General features: G+C 32.9%; 1 protein-coding gene across 1 annotated transcript in view; it reads right to left on the reverse strand.

The window, feature by feature from the left end:
- The window catches only part of LOC145266575 (S1 RNA-binding domain-containing protein 1-like), a 444676-nt gene that overhangs the window by 389007 nt on the left and 29159 nt on the right, over positions 1-26510 (reverse strand). The window contains exons 7-15 of the mRNA XM_080122415.1: positions 25867-26072; positions 21311-21468; positions 20188-20287; positions 18009-18116; positions 15518-15609; positions 12073-12155; positions 8780-8886; positions 5546-5713; positions 2050-2223 (exon numbers count right to left, since the gene is read on the reverse strand). Of these exons, the coding sequence (XP_079978541.1) occupies positions 2050-2223; positions 5546-5713; positions 8780-8886; positions 12073-12155; positions 15518-15609; positions 18009-18116; positions 20188-20287; positions 21311-21468; positions 25867-26072 (1196 nt within the window). The remainder of the gene's footprint in view (positions 1-2049; positions 2224-5545; positions 5714-8779; positions 8887-12072; positions 12156-15517; positions 15610-18008; positions 18117-20187; positions 20288-21310; positions 21469-25866; positions 26073-26510) is intronic.

A 26510-nucleotide genomic window follows, 5' to 3' on the forward strand; every position in this document is an offset into this window, starting at 1 on the left:
GTAAAAAAAGAAAACGTTAAAACTTAAGTGTGGGGGGGGGGTGTAATCAAAACATTGAAAAAAAAACACAAAAAAACTAACGTAAGGCAAACGAACGATGAAAACAGAAAAACAAACACATGAAAAATGGCTTGAATAAGCCTGTTTCGATATTGAAATTTAAAAGATCGGTGGGTACCCGGGTGTTTTTTGGTGTGTGGTCGAGGGTGGATAAGCGAAGTAAAAAAAAAAAAACAGAAAAACGAACGTTACATGAAAAATGGCTTAAATAACACTGGTTCAATATTTAAATTTAAAAAATCGAAAAAAAAAAAGACATCTCACACCACGATTCGAACCCAAAATGTTTAGATAATGAACCAACGTGCTAATCAACTGACCTAATGCGACGTACATGAAATTTGTTCAGTTTTTCAACTATTTAAAGTAAATCAGGTCATGACATCATCTGGCGCATGTGTAGAACCGGTCGTTGTCACGAGAAGACCCCCCCCCCCCGTCGAAAATTGTCGATTTCGGGGTGAAAAAAATGAACGTTTTTTGCCAATTTTTCAAGCGAAGGATGGGGCTTCGATATGATACCGAGTTTGTGAATTTTCCTTGTGTCTATCGAAAGTTTTTAGCAGACACACAAACATACACACATTTTCGCTTTTATATATATATAGATATAGGGATAAACAGAACATTGGCTGTGAGAATTTCAATTTCAATCCAATTCAAAAAGTGATTTCGAGTAGCAGATGATGATGGACTTTTGAAATCTTTTTGAATCATAAAGCCGGGACAGGAATATAATATATGAATGTGACCGCCCTTTTTCGACAGATATTTTTGAAAGTCGTCCTCTCCTTTTGATTGTCTAGTCTTAATTTAAACCTATGTCACTTCCGGTTTGGTGGTGGTCGTAACAGCAAAGACGTCACTTTTTTCCCCGTTCTTTCCCTCCTTCATGGTACGGGTTTGAGCCTGCCTTTCTACTACCACTTTTTTTTTTTTTTCTCAACATACACACCCAAACACCCAGGCAACGCCGGGCTGAAATGCTAGTATAATTATAAAACTCCTTATTTTCTTCATGGCTGACAGAATGAGAACGAGCAAGCCCCATGAATTCAATAAAAAGTTTTGTTAAAATTTTGTAGATTCTAGAGTTTGATTTCCTAAATATATATATATATATATTCAGAAAGGAGTTGCATTTGAAGGCTATAAGAGAGAAAAAAACACATCTCCATCGAGTGGTTGTACAAATTTGTAATTTTTTCTTCCTCCTCACGATGAGGTATACCTAAAAAATTTGAGAACATAGCATCACATTGTCATCCTGGTATGATACATTATCTTTCAATTTTGTCATTGTTACATTTCTGAATTTTTTTAGATGAGGATTGGTTATTCGTATTATTTGGATCTTTCGGACTAGTTTTCTCATCCTGAATGTCATTTTCACAACATTGCTGACAGAATGAGAGCATGATCGCGATGCAATGAAATAATTTTAGTTTTTAACATTTATTCCTTTGCACCTTTTTTTTTTTTTTTTTTAACTTATACAGAAACAGAAATAAAATTTTAGTTGCAAGGGAGGTAAGTTTTTTTTATATCTCGTTTTTATTTTTTTTTATACTTTTGGGGAGTTTCTACATCTTCCCGCTCCCCATCATTAACACTTGTATATTTTTATCCATTTTTCGTATTATTTAGAATCTTCAGACTACAGTCTTAATCTTCGGTGTCATTTTCAGAATGTTTTGGTCAACCTCCAACCTTCTTCAGGTGTACCTTGTCAAACTCTAGAATCTGGATAAAATTTCAAACAGGACCCTTTATTTACTTTACAGGGGTAGCATGCTCTAGTTCTGTCAGCCATGACTGGATAGAGGTCCTAACTAATTCGCAATTGTATTTTTCAGAATTGAACCTTCAACCTTCAAGAGAATATTACTTTTTAGAATATTATAGAATATTCTCCTTGATAAGTGCTAACTCCCTTGTAAAAAAAAAAGATTTTTTTTTTAAATAAAAAATAAAAACTGAAAAACTTACTTTTTAGCAATGTGATAAGATTCCGGGTGGATCCATGTACGATCCAGTGGGTTTACAGAACTGTCCACTGCCAATTTCACCTTTTTACTTTTGGATGTTCCTTCACGCGGATTAGCCTTTCTTTTGCTTCCGGCTTTAGGAAAGCTGCTGGGTTCTTCCTCAGAATCTTCATTGCTTTGGAAAAAAAAATAAGAAAACAAAAATTATCATTGGTTTATATGATACAATATCAGAATTTTAAGTTTTTCTTTTATATCATATCATGTGGTTGAATAATAAATTGTTAACTATTCTGTACTTTCAGTTTTTGTGGTTAATAAATCGTTAACTATTCTGTGCTTTCAATTTTTGTGGTTAAATAATAAAATTGTTAACTATTCTGTACTTTCAATTTTTGTGGTTAAATAATAAAATGTTAACTAGGTACTCATGTAGAGAGTGATCCAGACGTAACTCAGTGCACGCCCGGCTTTCCCCGGAACACGACATCAACAGCCGGAGTAAGCCGAGCGTCGCCGCTGAAAGCATAACAAGAAAAGAGAGACCTACCTTAATTTTTAAATTTTATCAACTGTAAAGGAAACTGTTTTAACAATGTTTTTTTTTATAGTGTTTTTTTTTTTTTTAATGTAACATATTTTTTTTTATACAAGAAAAGTCTCAAAAGTAAGTAAATTAAAGTTTTTGTTTATGTATTTTTTTTTTCAATAAAACAGAATTTTTTTTAATATTTTGTGTTTTTCTTTTTTTTTGAAGAAAAAACCTTGAAACTAGGAAAATAAATAAAACTGGGTGGAATTGTTTTTTTTTGTACGAAAAATTTTTTTTTGCCTTTTTTGGTTTTTATTTTGATTTTTTTTGTTTGTATTTTTTTTTTTGAGTGGGGGATTTTTTTTTCAAGGAAAAACCTGGCAACTGGAAAAAGAAAGAAAACTGGGTGGAATAATTTGTTTTTTTTTTTGTTCTTTCATTTTGTTTTTTTTTTGGTTTGCTTTTTTTTTTTTGAGGGGAGGGGTTAAGGAAAAACCTGGAAAAGAAAGAAAACTGGGTGGAATATTTTTTTTTTCATTTTAAAACAAATGTTGTTTCCTCAGACTGTTGGAGGGCATCACATGAGGCCAAAGTGGACGCAGAGGTGATAGCGGACGTGTAAGGAAGCTCGTCATCAACCGGGTAGCTTTCGGCGATGTGAGCTAATATGGAGACAAATGGAGCTTTACCAAATGTTTGCCTCCACATAAACTCTAGGAGATATGTGTCCAAAAGCTCCCGGTTGGTCCCGCATTCTACTTTGTTGCATTGTTTAGCTTCCTTCCACATTCACTCCGCATGATTCGTCGTAGCCTTAGTTTCGGGATCTACGAAGTGGAGGCTGTAGTTCACTGTCAAATGGCGATACCTCTCTCCCCCCACTTTGTTGTATGCTTTCCAACAGTCTGATACGACCGTGGTCCCCGGCAGAATATATTGTTTGATTAATGGAAGGAGGGTTTTGGCATTCCGGTTTGGTACACTCACCAAGAAACTCTCCTTTTCGGCGGGGTCGTATCCACTGAAGACCCAGACAGGTGTGAGTAACCTGCTGACGTTATGCTTTCTACGGATAAACAAAGCCTCATCTACCTCCACCGTATGGCCTGGGCCCCCTACCTGCCAGGGATTCCTTAGAAAATATTCCCCGCAAACGTCTCTTAAGAAATTCTTCCAGTCGATGATGGTGTGCGTCAAGCGAATTCCACATTCGCGTTGGAGGTCTTTTTGCGTTGCTCTCTCGAACGCCCACAAATAGATCAGTTTTAGTATTACGGCAATTGCCAGCCTAGATTTTGTGAAAAAAGTTCCTATTCGGATAGAGGTGAACGTTCGGCATTTGCCAGCCTGGCACCTCCAGGTATAGCCATCGTTTACTTTGCTTCTTGCAATAAGAGCGCAGCATGTCCACAAGACGGACACGTTTTCGTTCGTGCTAGTAATCTCCTCTCCTGACAAAATTCCAGGACTCCTGCTGCTGTTTTTAATTGCTCAGATAATTCTGTAAAATTCATGTTTTCTTCCTTACGGAAAAGTATGCAAATGGTATATTCTTTAATCTTTTTCTAAACAAACTTCTTTTCTTTTCTTCCTTTTCATGATTGTCGTCTGCTGCTTTGAATTTTTAACTTGTGCAAACGCGCGTCGCGTTGAAAACAATGTTAGGTCAAACGGCTTAATCTCCTCAGCAATGCTCGGCTTACTCCGGCTTTCAATTTTTATGGTTAAATAATAAAATGTTAACTATTCTGTACTTTCAATTTTTGTGGTTAAATAATAAAATTTTAACTATTCTGTGCTTTCAATTTTTGTGGTTAAATAATAAAATGTTAACTATTCTGTACTTTCAATTTTTGTGGTTAAATAATAAAATGTTAACTATTCTGTACTTTCAATTTTTGTGGTTAAATAATAAATTGTTAACTGTTATGCCGATAAACAAAAATAAATGTATAATATATAAAAGTCTATATGTCTCCATATTTTCAAACTCTATCTCATCCGAGACTAAAAGTAGCAGAGTGGCACTAGGGGCCTCAAATTATTGGATTTTTTACAGGCTGTTCTTTTATAGGTCTTTAGCCAGTTAAAATCATTTTTAATTGGTCAAGATTGAAAAAAATCGTTAAACATTTTTTACATTCATCTTAGTTTACTTTAAATTTTTAATCAGTTTATATGTGTGTCACATTGATACAGTGGTAACATCACCAGCTTTGAATGCTAGTTTCGGTTTCGATTCTAGCTGATGGCACCTAAATACTTACTTTTTTTTTTTTTTTACTTCTGAAATCACAACTCTATAATAATATATACAAAATCTGGACATATTTAAGCATATTTTACGCCTGAGCAATCCTTTCCCCACTAGTCTAATATATAAAAGGTTATATGTTCGTCTGTCTGTCTCCATATTTTCAAACTCTCTTTCGAAACTAAAAGTCACAGAGCGGCACTAGGGGCCTCAAATAATTGGATTTTTCATGGACCATTCTTTTTTTGATCTACAGACTTGGCATTTCATATACAGGGAATTCAAACCCGTAGAAGAAATTCAGTTTGATTTTTAACTGGTAAAACTAGCTGCTAAGGGGGGGGGGGGTCAAATTGAAAAATTGGAACTTGGCAGGCGTAAGTCGACTAAACGTGTATCCTCTATGCATGCAGAAATATAAATCTATACATTTAACTATGTTCATTATTTAAGTGTTGATATCCATCTGTTGTTAGCTCAGATGGTAATGAATAACATTGGAGAGCTACGGGTTTTGATTCTACATATTAGGTACAATATAATAATCAATAGATAATTGGCTTAATAATAATAAATCTGCACGAACTAAAATATTATATTTATGCATATTTTACGTCCAAGCAACGCTAGTTTAAAACAAAAACTATTTGATCAACTCATTTGATTTTTGGAATAAAAGTGGAGAACTTGTATTGCTAAATAAAGACTCACGTGTCTTGATGACCCGAAATGATACGGATGAAACCAGCACATTGGTCAAAAGTTTTGGCTCCAAGACCTTTAATCAATTTCAGTTGTTCACGATTGTTGAACTTGCCTTCTTTGTTCCGCCACGCTATGATATTCTTCGCTTGAGTGGCATTCAAACCAGACACTCTCCTGAAAAAAGAGAAAGAGAAGGTAAAAATTTATTAATTGCTTTCTTGCTTGCATCTTCTTGAAGATCGGATGATTCCATCTTTTAAAAAAGAGATGACAGATGATTATGATTATATATATATTATACATATTATATATATATATTAGTGTTGGGACGATTTATTGAAAATGGAAAAATCAGAACTTTTTGAGGTATCAGAATCGGTATCAGAAAAAAATTGTGCTTATTAAAAAAAAAAAAAAAAAGTAGGAGGAGATATGTACAGAGAGAAAAATAGCTTGATATAGGTAAGAATAAATACTAATGTTGGGACGATTAATCGGAATCGGTAAAATTGATGCCTATTTTCCGATGCCAAAACGATTCTTTTGTCTTTTTTTATTTGATTTTGTTTAAAGTAAAATCTTCCACTGTTGGTAATAATGATAATACAATAAATATTAATTGATTTTAAACTGATAGTAAAACTAAAATCTATAAATGATCCCCCACCATGTGTCTTTTTACGTCTGCAGAAATATATGCAAAACTCTATAGTTTATGTTTAGAGATTTATAAAGAATCAGTAATTGTATCAGAATCTTGAATATATATATATATATATATATATATATATACAGGGTGTCCACAAATCTGGCTACATTATGCAGCCAGACTTTGTGGGCACCGTGTAGATTATGCAGCCAGACTTTGTGGGCACCGTGTAGATTATGCAGCCAGACTTTGTGGGCACCGTGTAGATTATGCAGCCAGACTTTGTGGGCACCGTGTAGATTATGCAGCCAGACTTTGTGGGCACCCTATGTATATATATATATATATATTAGTGATGGGACGATTCCAATATTATCAAAGTATACTTACACAGATAGATATGAAATTATAATTATTAAGTATACTTAATAATTATCAAAGTATACTCATGCAGTAATTATCAAAGTATACTTACGCAAATAGATATGAAAAGTCTTTATTAAAGTTTGTGCCTATTTCCATTCTATGGAGGCCAGGCGCGAACGCAGACCCCACAATTTTATTATACCATCCCTATTTAAGTTAAAACATACTTATCAAAGTATTCTGATGTACATCTATATCAAAAAAACTTGTAAACGTTTTTTTTTTCTAATTTTTACATTTTTTATTTCCATATTTTGTGGACCAGGCGCGTACGCAGACCCCACAATTTTAATGAATCATGATTATGCCAGATCAAACATACCCATTCCTGTGTCTCGATACATCTTCTATCATATGTGATCAGTTTTCTATAATAGTCGACCATATAGGAGCCTATTCGTGACCAGACACACACACAGACGTTCAGCTTTATATTATAGATATTAGTGAAGAAACAATACCGATATTTTTCCCCCCGATTCCAATACAATTACTGATTCTTTATAAATCTCGAAATATTTAACTATAAAGTTGTCATTTCTCCCCGATTACCATAAAAACTCATGTTAAATGTGCAAATATTTTCTCAAGCGTAAAAAGGCACATTTGTGGAGAGGTTATCTACAGATTTTTGTTTTAAAATCAATAAATATTTATTATTGTTACATTATTACGACCAGTAGAGCAAGATTTTGTTTTTAAAAGAAATCAAATGAAAATATAATGAAAGGAATCGTTTTTGGCATTGAAAAATAGGCACAAATTTTTCTCGATGCCGATTCATCATCCGAACACTATACTAGCAGGGTGAACCGATGTTGCCTGGAAATGAATAATAATTAATGAATACTTTATACTTCCATGCTTTTATCAACGAAATCGATAAAATAGCCTATTTTTTTTACTTAAATCGATCGATTGCCTGCTCTAATCGGGGACCCCTCAGCGGTCAAAATTGGGGTCAAAACTAAAAAAAAAAATAAAAATGACGTCTGCTGTCTCTACAACTTTTCTCTATGGTAGTTAAAGAAGACTATTATATAGAAAGACATTACCGTACATATTCACACGTTTTAATATATACATATTCACACTTTTTAATATATACATATTCACACTTTTTAATATATATATATATATATATATATATATATATATATATAGTCACACTTTTTAATGCATATATATTCACACTTTTTAATATATATATTCACACTTTTTAATATATATATTCACACTTTTTAATATATATATTCACACTTTTTAATATATATATATTCACACTTTTTAATATATATATATATTCACACTTTTTAATGTATACATATGTACACTTTTTAATGTATACATATGTACACTTTTTAATATATATATTCACACTTTTTAATGTATACATATGTACACTTTTTAATATATATATTCACACTTTAATATATATATATATATATATTCACACTTTTTAATGTATACATATGTACACTTTTTAATATATACATTCACACTTTTTAATATATATATTCACACTTTTTAATATATACATTCACACTTTTTAATATATATATTCACACTTTTTAATATATACATTCACACTTTTTAATATATACATTCACACTTTTTAATATATACATTCACACTTTTTAATATATACATTCACACTTTTTAATATATATATTCACACTTTTTAATATATACATTCACACTTTTTAATATATACATTCACACTTTTTAATATATACATTCACACTTTTTAATATATACAGTCACACTTTTTAATATATACATAGGCACATAAAGTTATAAACAGTAAATAGGACCCAAGCAAAGCTGGGCGGAACTGCTGATTTTATAAAATTATTTTTATATATAATATATATATAATTAATAATTATATATTAAATAATTTATATATATAATATATTTATATATTAAATAATTTAATTATATATATAATAATTATATATTAAAGTTGAAAATGCAAAAGTTAATTATACTTCAAACAGAAACATTCATTTCAAACGCAGGCCTATCAATTTTTTTATAATTAAACCTTTTTTTAAATTAAAAAATTTTTTTTTTGTTTAAATCTTTAAAGTTTATAAAACAGAACATATTAATTCTGGGGTGCCTCGAGCGTAATTGATCCCAAAACGTTCACACTCACTGACCTTAAAAGATGTTCACTGCATGTGTTGAGATCCACACCGACAAAACTAACGCATTCACCAACGATGCAGTCTAAAGCATCCTTCAGTTTCTTATCGGACAGATCATGCTGGAAAAAAAAGAAAAAGGAAAGCAGTGGAAAAAAATCTGGATAATTCATATCGAGTTTTTAATGAGAAAAATTTTAGTAGTTTTTGTTTTACAGCAAGGACGTAGCCAGGAAGCACCAAGTGGGGATCCAAACTTTTGTAACAAAAATTTTACAAATTATGTGTTGTTCATATTGTTTCGTTTTTTTGTTTTTTTTTTTATTATAATTAGGTTTTTATTATAATTAGGTCAACCTAAAAAAAATTTTTTATTATAATTAGGTCAACCTAAATTTTTTTTATTATAATTAGGTCATGTTGTTTCGGGTTTTTTTTTAAATCATAATTAGGATTTTATTATAATTAGGTCAACCTAAAAATTGCAATTGATGCTCACTGAATGTTCTTATAATGTGAAATTTAAATATTTTGATTGATTTATGAAATTTTTTATAGAATTACTTTGTCAAATTACTCAACCTGATTAATAAATACAATTTTTGAGTTGCCATAATTATAACTTTTCATGTTTCATAGTTTTTTGTTAAGCCTTTGGTACCTTTTGCCATATTCTGGTTGTAATTAAATATTTAAAGATGTATGAAGCAAAACGAAAAATAAACAAAACGATTTGAAAAGTTTTGTTTCGTACAAAAAATGAAAATTAGTAAATATTTTTAACGAAATGAATCTAACCCTTCAAAATTCCTCTACACTTTGAGACATTATTGTGAAATAGCAGGCAAAATCAATTCGTAAGCAGTAAATAATTCACCCATTACATTCACAGTAAATTATTTAAGATGATGCAAATATTCCTGCCTGCCTATCTCTGGCTGCTCTATTGGCACTTAAAATTAGGGAAAAAAATTTTGGTCGACTTCTCCACGGAATGTGGGGGAAGGGGGCAAAAAGCATAGTTGGCTACACCCTTGTTTTACGAGAGATCAATTCTTTTCAAGTTATTTTAATGCTGAATCCAGGAATTTCGAAAACAAATTTTACGCTTCAAGTTCTTTATATCTTCAAATATTTATTCATGGGGTTTGGTTTGGTTGTTTTGTAAAGGAAAATTGTTTTTGTCTTTAACTTTGCAAAACATGACTGACTTTTTGCAAGCTTCAGGGCAAAACTCAATTTTTGATAATTATCTTAAGTAATTTTCTACCTTATCGTTTTTCATAATTTTTTGATATGTTCATTACTGCAACATGACTATTAAGCAGATGCCATTGGTTTTACCTGAAATTCAATATTTCGATTTTTGAATTTTGCTCTAATAACAAAGAAGCACCTCAAATTTTTTTAAGCCATCCAACACATGCTAGCATGTGAGGCTGGATATGATGAAGATAATGGTATGCACAATGTACCCATGCGAGTGACTATTTATAGCCCCCCCCCCTTACGGGACAGAGTTAGACACCAGAGTCGTTTTTTAATGTGGTGAAAAGGAACAAAAATAAAAATTGTCTCAGTTGTGAAGGATTTCTCCTCCATTGACAGAGAACAAGAAATGTAAATGTAGCATCTGAAGAACAGATACTACACTTTGATCTTGGCCGGTCTATCCTTGCGAGTAGATGCAATTTAAGATGATGGTAATAGCATGTGTTATAAAGGGAAATAACTCTAAAAAAAAAAAACTAGGGTTGTCCCCCCCCTGGCAGATAGAACAGACCAAAGAAGGCAGACGCACATTAAAAAAAATTTCGCTCTTATAAAGTTATTTTTTTCTATTGTTAATAAATGGTTTGATGCTCATACGAAGTGCTGTTGCTAATTCTCATAACCAGCAACAACAACATCATTCTAACGACCACAACAATATCTATCCATGCATATAGATGCAATTTATGATATGTGTTATGAGCGGAAATAAGGGGAAATAACTCTAACAGACTGACATTGTCTCCCCTGGTATATAGACTAAACCAAGATGACGGACTCACATTATTATCTATATATTAATATGATAGCGTGTTATTTTCTGTCACGCTTACATCAGGGTCGTTTAATTGTTACGTACTTCCATTTCTTATCATAAATAATTTTACCAAGAATTCTTCGTAAGTTTTGGTTTCGGTTTTGATTATAGTTGATGGAACTCAGGAGTGAAAAGCACATCTTATTTTTCTTTTATTAATATGATTTTTTTTTCTTGTACACATGTTTGTGAATTATTCCATGGATTTCTGTCTTTGGATTATTATGGACCATCTTTTTCCAATTACGGGATGTCTTTGGATTTTACTTGAACAAATGGAAATTCTTTTAACTTTCTTGAAGTTTTACATTTAGATTTTACCGTCACTAGATTTTTTATCTTCCACCAGACTATCCATTCATGTGTAATCACCTTTTTCTTTACCATATTCCCTCTGCTTAACTTATTTTGTTTTCAAGTAAGATCTTTGACTTGTTGTTTCATCAAATACTTCTGTATGCAAAATCTGATCCTGCATTTTGCTAATTCCTACCCTCTGATGAGAAGGAGAGTATTTCTTCGAAACTCCGCGGATTAAGGACTATCCATTTATCTAGTGTTTCCTTTTTAGATTAAATATGTTTTTAACTCATTTCAAAGTGTTTTTTAACATATTTTATTAACTGTTTGCTCATATATATATATATATATATATATATATATATATATACACACACACACACACACACCCATATATTTTTTCATTAGTTTTTATTTCGGTTTCAATTCTAGCTAATGCACCCAAGTCATATTGATATATTTTTTTTTTATTTTTGAAATCACAACTTTATAATATATAAAAATCGATAGAACATTAACTCTATAATAACATATACGAAATCTGCGAGAATTAAAATATATTTAAACGTACTTTACAACTGGGTTTTGCTGGGCGTTCGTGTTAGCTTAGATAAATGTTTTGCAGTTTTAACAAAAGAGCTACAATAATATCAGAGCCTCCATTTACAACGAACATCTACAGAATGCCAACATCAATATATTACATATGGATGAGTCCCCTGTGGAATATCCACAGGTCCCACAAGTTTATAATAATCATTTTTTTTTTTATTGTTAATAGTTTCATGTCCATACAAAGTGTTTTTGCCGATTTATATAACCGACAACAAATACCATCATTCTAACGAACGCAACAGTGTGTAAATTTACAAGAGAGGCCATCGTGCGTGTTCTATCCATGCGAGTAGATGCAATTTACCTGATACATTCCAACACCAATGTGTTTAGGTTCAATCTTCACCAATTCTGCAAGCGGATCTTGGAGACGACGAGCAATAGACACTGAAAAAATAAGAAAAATTTCAAAGTTATCGTATGATCACATATGTGATTTGTATTATATGTGCTTAGACAAAAGGCATTCCAAAAGTAATGCCCCTACGTTTTTCATTCCCCCCCCCCCGAATGGATCAAAAGGGATATCAAATTGCATTGTTATGATGACTGAACTTATGCATTCATAACCTGAAAATTTTATCTCTTTGTTGATTGATGGTGTGAGACTCAGAAAGTAATCCTTGTCATGGACGTGTGTCAGAAGCAAAGATGCATCATTGAATTCCTGGCAAAAGTGCATTGAGAATGGTGAGGACTATGTAGAAAACAAATTCTGGAGCATAAAAGATTGCTTGTTCTAATGGTACCACTCACATCTTTGTAGCTCTTCAAGAATAAGAGGTTTTACTTTTGGAACCATCCTTATATATATATATATATATGAATATATTAATAAAAACTGAAGAATGTGCTCAATACTGTTGTAGAGCAAATATGCGTTTTATTTTTTATTACCGTATCTTTCTGTAAGATACGGTAATAAAAAATAAAACGTATATATATATATATATATATATATATATATATATATATATATATATAGTAATTTATAAAATATATATGGCGATTAAGCTACACTGAATATTCTGCGTTTCATCCACTATAGGATTCGTCAGGCTTATGCGAGAATTCTGTGGTTGCTTCTTGTTTTTATATATGTTGAGGATTTCTAGTTAGCCAATCAGCTTTCTAGTATCCACCGCGCCCCTTCCTATCAGCCAATGGGCATGCATTTTATCGAACAAAGGATCTGTTTTAGAACTAGGTTAGTGGTTTAAGGTAGATCTTTTCCTTCCTTTTTTTTTTTTTTTATATGTATATAAATATACCTATGTGTACACACATACATGCACATATATATACATATATATATATATATATATGTGTGTGTGTGATCGTTTATGTATATTCATGTTTATTTTATTTATTTATTTGTTTGTTTTCTATTGTTATTGTTAGTTTTAATACGGTGTTTTTTATTTTTAACACCGTATAAAAACAACACTAGCGAATAAATACTGGGAACTCAAAGAAAGCGGACATTCGCCAGTAGTCGAATGGAAAATAATGAGACAAGCTACCACGTGCAGACATTTAGACGACCCATGTAAATTATGCCTCGATGAAAAATTTGCTATCCTGTACTTTAAAGAACCTCAAAATCTATTAAACTGTAGACGAGAAATAGCAAACAACTGTGTTCACAAAATAAAACTTACTCTAGGATAGCGATACAAAATAGCCTTAAAACTAACAATAACAATAGAAAACAAACAAATAAATAAATTAAATAAACATGAATATACATAAACGATCACACACATATATGTATATATATATATATGTGCATGTATGTGTGTACACATAGGTATATTTATATACATATAAAAAAAAAAAAAGGAAGGAAAAGATCTACCTTAAACCACTAACCTAGTTCTAAAACAGATCCTTTGTTCGATAAAATGCATGCCCATTGGCTGATAGGAAGGGGCGCGGTGGATACTAGAAAGCTGATTGGCTAACTAGAAATCCTCAACATATATAAAAACAAGAAGCAACCACAGAATTCACGCATAAGCCTGACGAATCCTATAGTGGATGAAACGCAGAATATTCAGTGTAGCTTAATCGCCATATATATTTTATAAATTACTAACTAGCTCTACCTACGTATTGAGCACTTTTGAAGTAAATACTTAAAGTTTACGCATAAATCTATACTTTCGTATATTAAATTTATGTGAGTAAATGAAGTAGTTATATATATATATATATATATATGAATGTATTAGTGATGGGATGATTCCAATATTTTTCCAGATTCTGATACAATTACCGATTCTGATTCTTTTTTTAATTTCTAAATAGGAAGTTGTCTTTTTTTGGAAAGGACGGTGGAGGCTGCCCGAAAAATTGTGATTTTGTTTTTGATTCCCGATTCTAATTAATCGTCCTAACACCAGAATGTATACAACATTTCACCATCACAAACCACAATATGCTTTGTATCCGTTTCAATATCTCCTTCATCAGCAAGTTTAACATGTCGAAAGCAGAGCCAGGATGATAAAGGTTAAGGAAGACAAAAATTAACATCAGGCGAACATGGCAACACAACCAAATGCTGAAGACCAGAAGAAAAATATTAAGACAGAAAGTGGATGAAATAATAAATGGGTAAAGATCAAAGATTTCAATTTGTAAATACAGGATAGAAATAACGACATGATTCCATTTCCATTCACCGAAAACCGGTTTTCTTTTTTTGTTGCAGACCATTTACTAATTTGCAAAACATTGCTCGGCTATCAGCCTCTTCGTTAATTGCTAAATCAAGCTGAACTCTAAAAAAAAAACAATAGTTGCCAAATCTGTAATTAAAGAAAATAGAATTTTCAATTTAAAATGTGCTGCTTCTAAAAAAAACACCCTATATAATTATAACAAAAATACTCTTGCTGTTTGTTTATAAATAAGCAGTCAGAGCACTATAGAAGTGGTGGACAAATGTTTGTTTAAAATAGACATTTGGCGAGGTTATTTGCGAGCACCGCTCCTATGGGTCGATGGGTGGAACTGGCCACTGTCAACGTGATGGTTCTAGGTTCAATCCTCAGCTTGAGAGAGGTGCTAGTTTAGCGGCACTGATGAGCTGTGATACAATGAAACAGTACTGTATATCGATGACTACACACACACACACACATATATATATATATATATATATATATATATATATATATATATACATACACACACACACACACACACACAGGGTGGAACGATAAAATTGTCACTCTAGAAAAAAAGGCATGATTTAATTTCCGGTTTTCCTTTTTTTGTTGCAAGCCATCTACTAGTTCGTCAGTTGTGTACAAATCCCAAGCCTTCAACCATGTCTGAAAGTGACACAATGTTCAACGAGCAAGATCGGAGATGCGCTGCTGTACAACTGATGCTCTCTACTGATTAGAGTTATGACAACAGGACCATTGCCAGTACCCCCAAAATGCATCGCTGGATTGCCATGAATAATAGGTACATGCATAGGGTGATGAAAACAAAGTTTCTGGCCACGGTTATGGTCTTTAGTGTGGTTTCAAGTGAGGACCACATCATGCCACCTCACATCTTTGAAGTCGGCTTGAAAGTCAACACCAAAGTGTACCTGGATGTGCTGAAGAGTGTGGTGATCCTCTTGTGCAATTAATAAATGATTTTAAAAAAAAAAAAAATGATAAAAGATTGAAATGTTAAAAGGTAAAAAAAAAAATTAAAAAAGAACTGGCATTTACGATCGCACTCACCAGCGCCTCGTAAAGAATGATCCATATCAGGAAGTTCCTCTTTCGCAACAGGAGACACGCTGTATATTGATGCCCCACATTCATCGACGATGCTGAAAGTCCAAAGATACAATCGAAAGTTGAAGGAAAACAGATTCAAATTTCAGTATACAAACTAAGTAAAAAATATAAAATAAAATTTAGCATCACAAATAATAACTAAAGTATAGAGCAAATTCTAATCATCAAATCTAACGCGCATTTTAACACCATGAATCAAGACAATAGAATCCCCCAATAGGCGCAAGAAGATTAGAAAATAGACGCAGGGTTTACTTTTGAAAGTCTTCTAAAAGTCCCGAACTGTCATCTAAGCTTCAGCCTCTGTTCCATCGACGAAATGTAGCATCCCTCTGCCTGTTCTACAAGTACTTTAACGGTGAATGCTCCAACGAACTGCAAGCACTTGTGGCCCCTCGACGTAAATACCCCTGACAAACCCGACAAGCAGCAAAATCCCACCCCTTCACAGTAGAAATCCCCAGATGTAAGAGAGCCTTCTGCTCCAGTAGTTTCTTCCCCAGAACCACTGTACTTTGGAACTCCCTTTCGAGTTCCTGCTTCCTCAACTGTACTGACATGCAGAAGTTCAAGTGTAACGTGAACCGACATCTTGCTGCCCAACTCCCCACATAGTACCACTGTAGCTTATGTCCCTGATAGTAGCCCCCTACATCAAAGTGGCAATGTGCCTTGTTTGGGGTGAAATTGTAATAAAAAAAAAATAAATTAAAAAAAACTCACTCTTCCCTTATTTTGTCCTTTAATCCTCACATTCCATGAGTGACGTTTCTGACAAAGGGGAAATAATTACTGTTTTCTGGTTCAAAATCTGTCCATCTAACACTTATGATGAAACGAAACATAGGATTTGGATCGGCCAATATATATAAAAGCGAAAATGTATGTGTGTATGTATGTTCGCTTTTCCTCGATGTCCACAAAAGGCTTCTTTCAAAGAAGCGCTTGCTCGCTTCACAACTTTTTAAAACTTTTTATATCATCTATAAATTGTAATATCTACGAATTATCCATGGAGCTTGCCTCTCTATTTAATTTTATTCACTTTCAAACGTTAATTATTCCACATTTCCCGCATCGGCACGCATTACATTCGCTTTTCGGTATAAAAAAAGCGAATCTCGACTCTAATCACAGGCCCAGAGCCAGTTTGTTCAATGTCGACTTCGTCATATCAGACTATACCTTTCATTTCGCTCCTCCTAATAAACAGGGAGCGGGTTTTTAAAAACAAATAAACCGATTTATTCAAAACTGTCCTGCACAAAATAACTGCTGAATACCTATCGCCGTCACGTCAATCAAAAACGCTCACCTGTTTTTTTTAAAACACTTTACTATTTTCCAACTGCGCGTCGTCAACGCTTCGGGTTTTTTTCACATACCCCGGGCAACGCCGGGTACTCCTCGCTAGTGTTTTATAAATAAGAGGGGGACAACTCAATTTGAACTATTGAGATTAAAATCAACCTTAAAATGGATATATTTAGTAATAAATTGCTAAAAATTTTTAATTTGATTTTCTTAGTGAAAAAAAATATTACAGTAGAACCTTGGGATACGGTGGTCCTAGGATACAGGTTTTTCAGGTTACGATGTCGAATATGATGTTTTTCTGGCCCCCGGTTACGATATTTGCCCGGCCTTACAGTGTTATATATAATGTTATTTGATTATATACATGTGTATTATACACTGTACTGTGTTTTGTTACTAAATTTTAATATTTGCTGTATAAAATTTTCCTTAGGCCCTGCCATACAGTGATTTCACCTTATAATCCCAAACCCAGAACAAATTAATGCTGTATCCCGGGGTTCTACCGTAGTTTATCAATTTATGTGATTTTTGGAATCTTCATTCTGTGATGAGTACATAAATTACAAAGATTTTTCTATATTTTTGCTTTTTTTTTTTAAATAAGTGTAATTCTAAATAAGCACCATTTTATTTTTTTTTAAATAAGTGTAATTCTAAATAAGCACCATTTTATTTTTTTTTTTAAATAAGTGTAATTCTAAATAAGCACCATTTTATTTTTTTTTTTAAATAAGTGTAATTCTAAATAAGCACCATTTTATTTTTTTTTTGCCAATGAAAATATGGAAATTCATCATACTCACTCTCTCATGCAAATACTAAGATGCCTATTTTTTTTTTCCATAATATTTAAAATATTTTTCTTCATACTAACTATAAAGCAATGGAAGCTAAATAAAGACAGAAATCGACATACCCAGGTACTGTATCAACACCGCTCAATGAACATAGATTAACTAACATTATATATAAAAAAAAAACAAGTTATAAAAAAAAAGAGAAGATAACACACTAACGTAATGTACTTGCAATGACCCCTATCCCTGAGTGGCTTCCGGGCCTTGATAAGTGGTGATCACTGTGTAAAAAAAAAAACAAAAAAAAAACTTACCAGTAACAAACTTTCGTGCCACCAAAATGTTTTGATTTTATTAGTTTTGCTACTTTGGTTTCCGTTTCTCGACAAGCAGTTCCATTACCAATGGCAATAATTTCACAGCTACAAAACAAGAAAATGACAGATCATATAGAATCACCAACTGCCACAGCTATCAAGGTATTGCTCATTAGGTAATAACAATTTGAGCTCTCATGCAATTAACAATGTTTACAGTAACGTTTTGCTTACATTCAGCAGGTACGGGATGATATCCTAAGGGTTAGAAACGCCAACTGCCAGCATGACAGTTGAGTTTTGATCCCGGTTTTGAGGTACCTGCTTGTCTAGCCACACTGAAGAACTGTGAAACAGTCTCTCTCTGGATGAATATATATATATATATATATATATATATATATATATTATTTTTAAAATGTAATAAAATTTTTAATATATATATATATATATATATATATATATATATATATATATATATATATAATTTGAGGTTGCTCTTTTTCAAAGGTAGGGTAACCAGTGAAATATAACGAGGTTAATACAAGAGTGCTCAATACGGAAGTAGACCAGGTTACATTTTCAATTTGTCTTTACATAAGCAGTAATTTGTTGCTACACAGTCATGAGCTTGTTTCAGTCTTCTAGTATTCAGTTACTAAATACTTATTTTCGAAAGCGGAATTCTTAATTAAGAATTCCGCTTCCGAAAATAAGCGTTGATGCCTGAAGAGGTCTCTAGTTACTAAATACTAGAAGGCCGAAACATGCTCATGACTGTGTAGCAACAAATTACTGCTTATGTAAACACAAATTTTAATATATATATATATATATATCAGATTGATTAAAGAATATGGATAGATTCTTTATATAGATATATATTTATATATATATATATATATATATATATCAAGATAGAAGAAACTCAACATGTGAAACAGTCTGTTTCTGGACGAAAAAAAAAAAATATATATAATTATTATTTACTATAATAATTATTAAATACCTTTCGGGAATCATCAGTGCGAGGTGATACTATTACTGCCGGTCGGGAGATTCGAACCCGGCAATGAAGTCATCTCTTACTCTATTAGCAAGGAACAAATCATCTCGGCCAACCTTAACCGTGGGAAATATCTTTGAAATTTAAACATTTATTTTTGAATGTCTTAACGGCTGTCAAAGTGATTTAATGATTATAACATCATGATCTGTGCCTGCGAGCTACAGTGACCGACGTTATTTCAACTGTAACGTGCTCAACGATAAGAACCGAGTTTTTAATATATTTATGGAAAAGTATGTTTATTCAATTATATTTCAGCTTTTATTTATATCAATCGTTTAATTTATGAAGCTCGATGTAACTACAGAGCATATGACAAAAAATAACAAAAGTCTATATTCCAACTTTCAAGATGTTGACCATCTTATTGTTTATTCCTTTAAGTTGCCAAGGTCGTTGGAAAAATGGTGCGATCCTTCTACCGCTCTAGTAGCTATTTCACTGCTGATGCAATTCTCTATCTTATTAAAAGCCAAGTACATCCAAGGATGGAGTAGTGCTGCCACATCTGGGCAGGAGCTGCTAAAAACAGCCTATCCTGCCTTGACAGAGTACAAAATAGACTTTGTAGACTAGTGGGCGATGCCCTATCTCTTCCCTGCAACCTCTCTCCCACAGAAGGGATGTTGCGATCCTGTCGTTTTATCGTTATTTCCATAGCAAGTGCTCGTCTGAGCTCCAATCTATGGTCTCCCCTCACCAAACTTTCATGAAAAACACACGTCTAGCTGAAACCACTATCAATAATTTCCCTCACTCTTTATCTGTGCCTAAACCTAAACCTGGATACACCTGAAGAAGGTCGGAGGTTACATTGACCGAAACGTTGTGAAAATGACACTCAAGATGAGAACAGTAGTACGAAGAATCCAAATAATACGAATAACCAATCCTCATCTCAAAAATTTAGAAATGTAAAGGAGGGATGTAGAAAAATGAGGAATAAAGAGAAAAAGGAAATAGAAAGAGAGAGGAAAAGAGAGAGAAGTTTTAATATGAAGATGTTACACACTTTTTTTTAACCGCTTCTATTTTGTTTTTGTTTTTTTATGGCCCCGAGCAACATCGGGTAACCCTGCTAGTTAATTATAAACGAGTAAGATTTACCTGTATTTGCTAATAATACCCGAAAGTTTCTCTTCTTCGGAGACTTTGCTGTTGGGTTTAGAACTGTTCAGGTACAAAATGTCCGTATAAAGTACATTTCCTGCAAAAAACAAAAATAAAAACACATCAAAGTCAGTTGGGTGCTTTACTGTTGCATACGAGGGGTGTTCCAAAAGTAATGCCTCCTATTTTTTTATTCTGTCTCAGAGGGGACTACAAAGTGCATTGTTATGCTGACTGAACTTATGCATTCATAACCTAAAAAATTTATCTCTCAGTTACAGATATTGACGAATGGGCGATTTCACGGATTTCGATGTCAATCCCGGGCAACATTAGTTCTCCCTACTAGTGCAACATAAAACTAAATCAGTGAAAAAATGAAATTATGTTTTCCATTCTACCTGAATGGATCAGAGGGGGTTGCAAATTGCCTTGTTATGATGACCTGAAAGTTTCCTCTCTGTTGCAAATATTGACGGTGTGACATTGTATGTCAAGGGAAGGGGGTACAAGTGGGATGAGTTCATCAAAGCACATTTCATTAACCTACTTATTAAAACAGGAACAAGGATGTAAAATTACGGTGATGGGACAGAGCTTGGAGCTTAGTTGACAGTGCAGGGAGAACCGATGTTGCCCGGGATTGAATGAGGATCAACGATTGTTCCACACTTCCAATACATACATGTATTCCTGACAAACACGTTTAGCAACAAAGTTCCACCCCTTTACTATAGAGGTCACTAGATGTCGGAAAGCCTTCTTACTCAAATAGCTTCTTCCCTTGGGCTGCTAGACTTTGGAATTCCCTTCCTATTACCTGCAGAAGTTTAAATGTAATGTGAACCAACATCTTGTTCATCTCCTCTAAACATGATCCCAATTAGTAGCTCCTTACGTCCAAGTGGCAATATGCCTTATAAAAAAAAAAAATTAGAAAAACATTCCGAAAGACAATCAAAATTGTCTTTCGGAATGACAATTAAATATCAGAATACTTTGACAAAATTTGAAACAAACTATTTTTTTATAACCTTATAACTAGTCCTAACAAAACTTTTAGATTTAGTTTGGAAAGAAATTGATTTGATTTATAAATACAATTAGTCTGCAATCTTACCTGTTTTTGAGATAACGGCTAATTTACAGCCGTGGAAAAAACCGGGATCAAGTGCCAGCACAACCTTGTGTTTTACTGTTGATACCAACAAGCGATTCTTTAGATTTGAACAGAAAACATCAATCGAAGCTTTTTCGGCATTCTTTGTTAAATCAGACCTTGAAAAAGAAAAAGGAAAAAAGAAAATTGGACGCGTTTCTTTTCTTTGTAAGTACTCATTGGTATTTTTTCCAGAATCCACCCCATATGCAAACACAAAAAGTAAAGAAATCCGTATGGTATATGTACCCATGACGGAAAGAAAATATTGTACACCAAAAATCACGTAGCTTAATTTTTATACGGAAGATCATTTTTAAGCAAATTTGAGTTTTTGCAATGCCTCCCTGATCTTTCGCTAAATTTTGAAGACAGTTTTGTACCCTTGTTAGATAACAACATCGTTAAAAGTTAAATTAGTTATTATCAATCTATCTACCTATCTATCTATCTATCTATCCATTGATATTGTTAAAATAGTTTAGATTGGGAGTTATTTATTGTTTAGCTGAAGATGTTTACATAAATTAGCTAAGTTAATAAACAAAATGACCTTCAGCATTTGCGTACATGACAGAGGTCACACGTTAGAAGACGTGTGCTTTTGATGATGACCTAACAGAACTGACAGGTTAAGAGATCAAAGGTTCTGGATATGACCGTAAACTATATCTGATGGTGAGGCCCCAGTTTGCGGGCTTTGGGGAGTGTGAAGCCAAACCTTAATTTCCCATTGCTCCCAGGTCCACTCTGATCCGGAGTGGTAGTATCTGTTAGGATCCCAACTACGGGTTAAATAGAAACAGACTTGAAAAAAAAAAAAAAAAAAACATATATTCTATTAAAAATTTTTCTTCAAAATAACAGGATTCGGCATTAAATAACCTGAAAACAAAAACAAACAAACCAAGAGATCAAGATGATTAGATTAAAAAGTTTGAGTTTGGTCACGAAAATGAACAGACGTATTCAAGACCGGGAAGCAGGGCTAGAATGTAGGCATGTAATGTAGACTCCTTGTGAAGACCACTGAGACAGCTGAAATAAATTTATATTTTAAGAATATTAAGTGTTGTTCTGTGGTTTTACAAAAGAAAAAATCCATTATGGTGTTGGTCGTTGCATGTTTCATTGCAGAGCGCAGCACTGAAGACAGAAAAAGTATGAAGCATCTATATTCTTCTTCTTATAAAATATGACCCCTTTATGTAAATACGAACCGTAATATATCCCCGTGTGATACCCCGCTGTATAACATACGTCTACATGTCGCAGTTGATACGTGGCTATATACAACATGACTCAATTTACACGTTCAAGTCCAATGTAAACAAGTTCTTGATGAGCTGTTCCACTTAAGTAAAACAAATTTACCAAATTTTCATGATTCTGATACTGTACACTCTTTAACCCTTATCCTTGAGTGGCCTCTGGGCCTTGATAAGTAGTGACTCTTATGTAAAAAAAAAAAAAAAAAAGAAAAAGATATCCTCCTCACCTATGTAACACCCTACCAAGGCAGGAAATGGGTGCTTTTAGGAGCAACACCCCAGATGTGGCATCTTAAGTCGTATTTCATTTATATCGACATGTAAAAGAGCTAGTTTAAATAAGGGGGTGCAGTTTGAAATTCTGTACGGGTTTACGAGTTTGACTAAAAACTTCCTAGATTTGTGTTGCATCGGGGGTACATATTGGAGACATGTATAACGGAAGACTCAGAACAGGGCATGATAATGACAATACTGAGGGAGTGACATTTATATGCACTTACGTTACAATGATGACGACTGTGAACGATTTTTGGAGACTTCATAATATTAATACGGAGCTCAGACATTTATACAAGAGTTCTTGTTAACACAGAGGACGGGAGATACTTCACTTATGATGGAGGAGGCACATTACTTGAGAGGGGACGGTGTTATACAAAGTTCATTTACAGATGACTATACAAAACACATTACCTTTCGGTTGTAAAGATGACACGAAAGACAACAGTTACAAAATAGACATGACTTCTTTACTCTTCAACCGACCGATTGATGATGTCAGGAATTCAAACCTGTACAACTACATGGTCTCTCTCCTACCCTTCGCCTCTAAGAGGCTCCCAGTCTCCAACTGACTCTATCACTGTGTGAGATCTTCTCTGATTCTCTCTCTAATCAACTTCTTAACTTCGAACCCTCAGATTCAATATATTGAGAAATATATATATTTTTGTATATATATATATATATATATATATATGAATTCTGATGATGCTAGTTGGATTTTTCCTCTCTTTGAAGATTTTCCTCTAGTTGAAACAATTTGTAAACTCATTCTGGACTCACAGTAATAAATTTCCTATATACTGCTCTGACTACACATTGAGCACTTTAGTCCGGTTTTTTTTTTTTTTTTTTTTTTTTTTTTTCACCACTGGTAAATAAATATATATATATATATATATATATATATGTATACTATAGAACATAGAATGTTAACTGCACAACGCTTATAAGGTTTATCTTCTAGAATTATCAGCTATTTCATATACATAATTGTTCTACACAAATTACGACTGCATAAAATTAAGTCATAGCAAGGTGAAATCATAAAGTTTAACATTATAAACTATATCATCGGATCTATATAGTGTATGTTAATGCATGAGCTGGATTATTTCTTAAACGGCAAGTATCGATGGAAAATCAAATCAGTGTATACTGGTCATTGAAATAAACATGTAAATTGTTCTTACATAAGTAAAAGGGAAACGCGGAACTATATATTATACTCTCATTTCCCTACAGATTAATGCAAACGAAAACACACACTAACACACACACATATATATATATCTTTATTTATACAGATGTTTACATATATATATATATATATAATTATTTTTTTTACGATAATAATTAAATACCTACAGACACTAGTGTTTCATCCTTTCGGGATTCTTCAGTGCAGGGTGTCACGATTACTACCAGTCGAACGATTCGAACCCCGCGACACGAGACATCTCTGGCTCGATTAGCGGAGGCCGTATCCATTCGGCTACCATTAACCGTGTGAAATAGCGTTGAATTTTAAACATTTTAATTTAAATGTTCATTACGTCAGACAGACAGTGATCAAATCGTTATACGATGATCTACGCATAAGAGCTAAATTGACCGACTTTTTAATTCAACTGAAAGTGCTCAACGATAAGAAACAGATTTCTTAAAGGGGCTGTCATATATATACATGAATATACACACACGCACACAGACAACCCATATATATATGTGTGATTCTCTCTCTAATCAATTTCCTAACTTCGAACCCTCCGATTCAATATACTGAGAAATTCTTTTGTTTATGACGTCAGAAGTGTACTGTCGACCAACGTGACTATATCACGTTTTCTACACATGTCCGTCCAAACACACTTTTGACAAACAAAGAATCCTCAATTTTAATTGTTCAATATCTAACCTATTTTTAATTTATAAACTCGCATTGTCCATTCTTTTAACTGACATATTTAATATCCAGTTATTCTAAAAGAATGGACAATCGCTTCCCCCCCCCCCCAACATAAATAATATTTAGTTATTTTTAAAAGAATTAACAATGGACTGCATTCCTAGGATTTCAATTATCCATTTGCCCACAGAGTTCGATTCTAGCCTTTCCCTAATATTATTTCACTTATCTAGTCTGCCTTCTTACTTACACGAGAAGGGGACAGCCCTTATCATGTAACATTTGGACGAAGTAGGGAATAAGGACCCTGGCCGGCTTCACTCAGAAAAGGATAGATTTTGGGTGGCACCGGTTTAACCTTCACCTTGACATGTTCGAGCGGAATTTTGCGACCAAGACTGCATTTTTTTATATATATTTATGCAAGTTCAATCTTTGGATTAGCATTTTTATTTTAAAAAATAAATAAATAAATAATAAGTTATTTATTTGCGACCAAGATTGATTTTTTTTATGGAGAATACGTTTATTCAACTGTTTTTTTTTTTTTTTAATAAAACGATTTAACCAAAATTTGGATTTATATTTTTACCAAATGAAAACTTACAATTAAAAAGTTGAGTTTTAGGGTATTCGGATTCATTTTAAACAAATAATCACATTTAAAATTGTCACTGGCAAATAGTTGTTTACAAGTAAAAACACAAGTTAACCCGGCCTAGAGTAACATCCTAGAACTACCCATCTGCAGGACTGCTTCCCAGCTAACTATAGTCTGGTTGTTTTCAAGTTTAATGTAAACAAGTTCTTGTTGAGCTGTCCTCTTAGATTTCTAAACTTACTCAATTTTCAAGTGTCTACAACAATTTTAAATGCCTGTACAAAGAAGTCTGGAAACTTATTTTAAGCTAGTAAATTAAAAAAAAAAACTTTTTTAGATAGTGACTTATAATGCACAAGCACCAAATTTCAAAAACAGTTGAATTGTATTTCTAGATGATTTATTCTCAACCTTTTTTGCTGGACACCATTTTTTCTTTTAGCACACGTACCTAATTTGTCGCGACATTTGTGGTGCTACGAGCCGGTCGTAAGCATCCGAAATGCACTCTTCAATAAGCACCCGGACTGGATTGGTAGCATTTGGACGGATCCATTTTTGAGAACAGAAGATAGTGTACAACCGCTTGACATTTTCAGGAATGACGATCTTAACGGAGAGGATCTTATTCGTCTCTCCTCGATTGATAGCCAATATCTGAAGAAAAGATAAAAACTATAACATTAAAACAGAAATATGGGAAAGTGGGAAGGGGGATTGGTGTAATGGCGGCACTTATATATTTATTAGTGTTGGGACGATTTATTAGACTCGAGAATCAGAAAAGTTAGAACTTTTAGGGGTATCCAAAATCAGCATCAGAATTGTAAAAATTTATGCCTATTTTCCTATGCCAAAAACCATTCTTTTGTCTTTTTTATTTGAATTTATTTAATGCAAAATCTTCCACTGCTGGTCATAATGATAAAATAATAAATATTTATTGATTTTACCAGTAAAATTAAAATCTGTAGATCATCTTTCCCATTGTTGAAATTAAAATCATAAAATTTTTTTTCTTTTTTCATCGAATTAATTTTTTTTAAATTTAAATCAAAACAAATTTGTCTTGCAAATAATTTGAAAACCAAATTT

The sequence above is a fragment of the Euprymna scolopes genome, chromosome 41 (assembly GCF_053919585.1).
Source record: "Euprymna scolopes isolate OS-2025 chromosome 41, ASM5391958v1, whole genome shotgun sequence".
In the NCBI taxonomy this organism is placed as follows: domain Eukaryota; kingdom Metazoa; phylum Mollusca; class Cephalopoda; order Sepiida; family Sepiolidae; genus Euprymna; species Euprymna scolopes.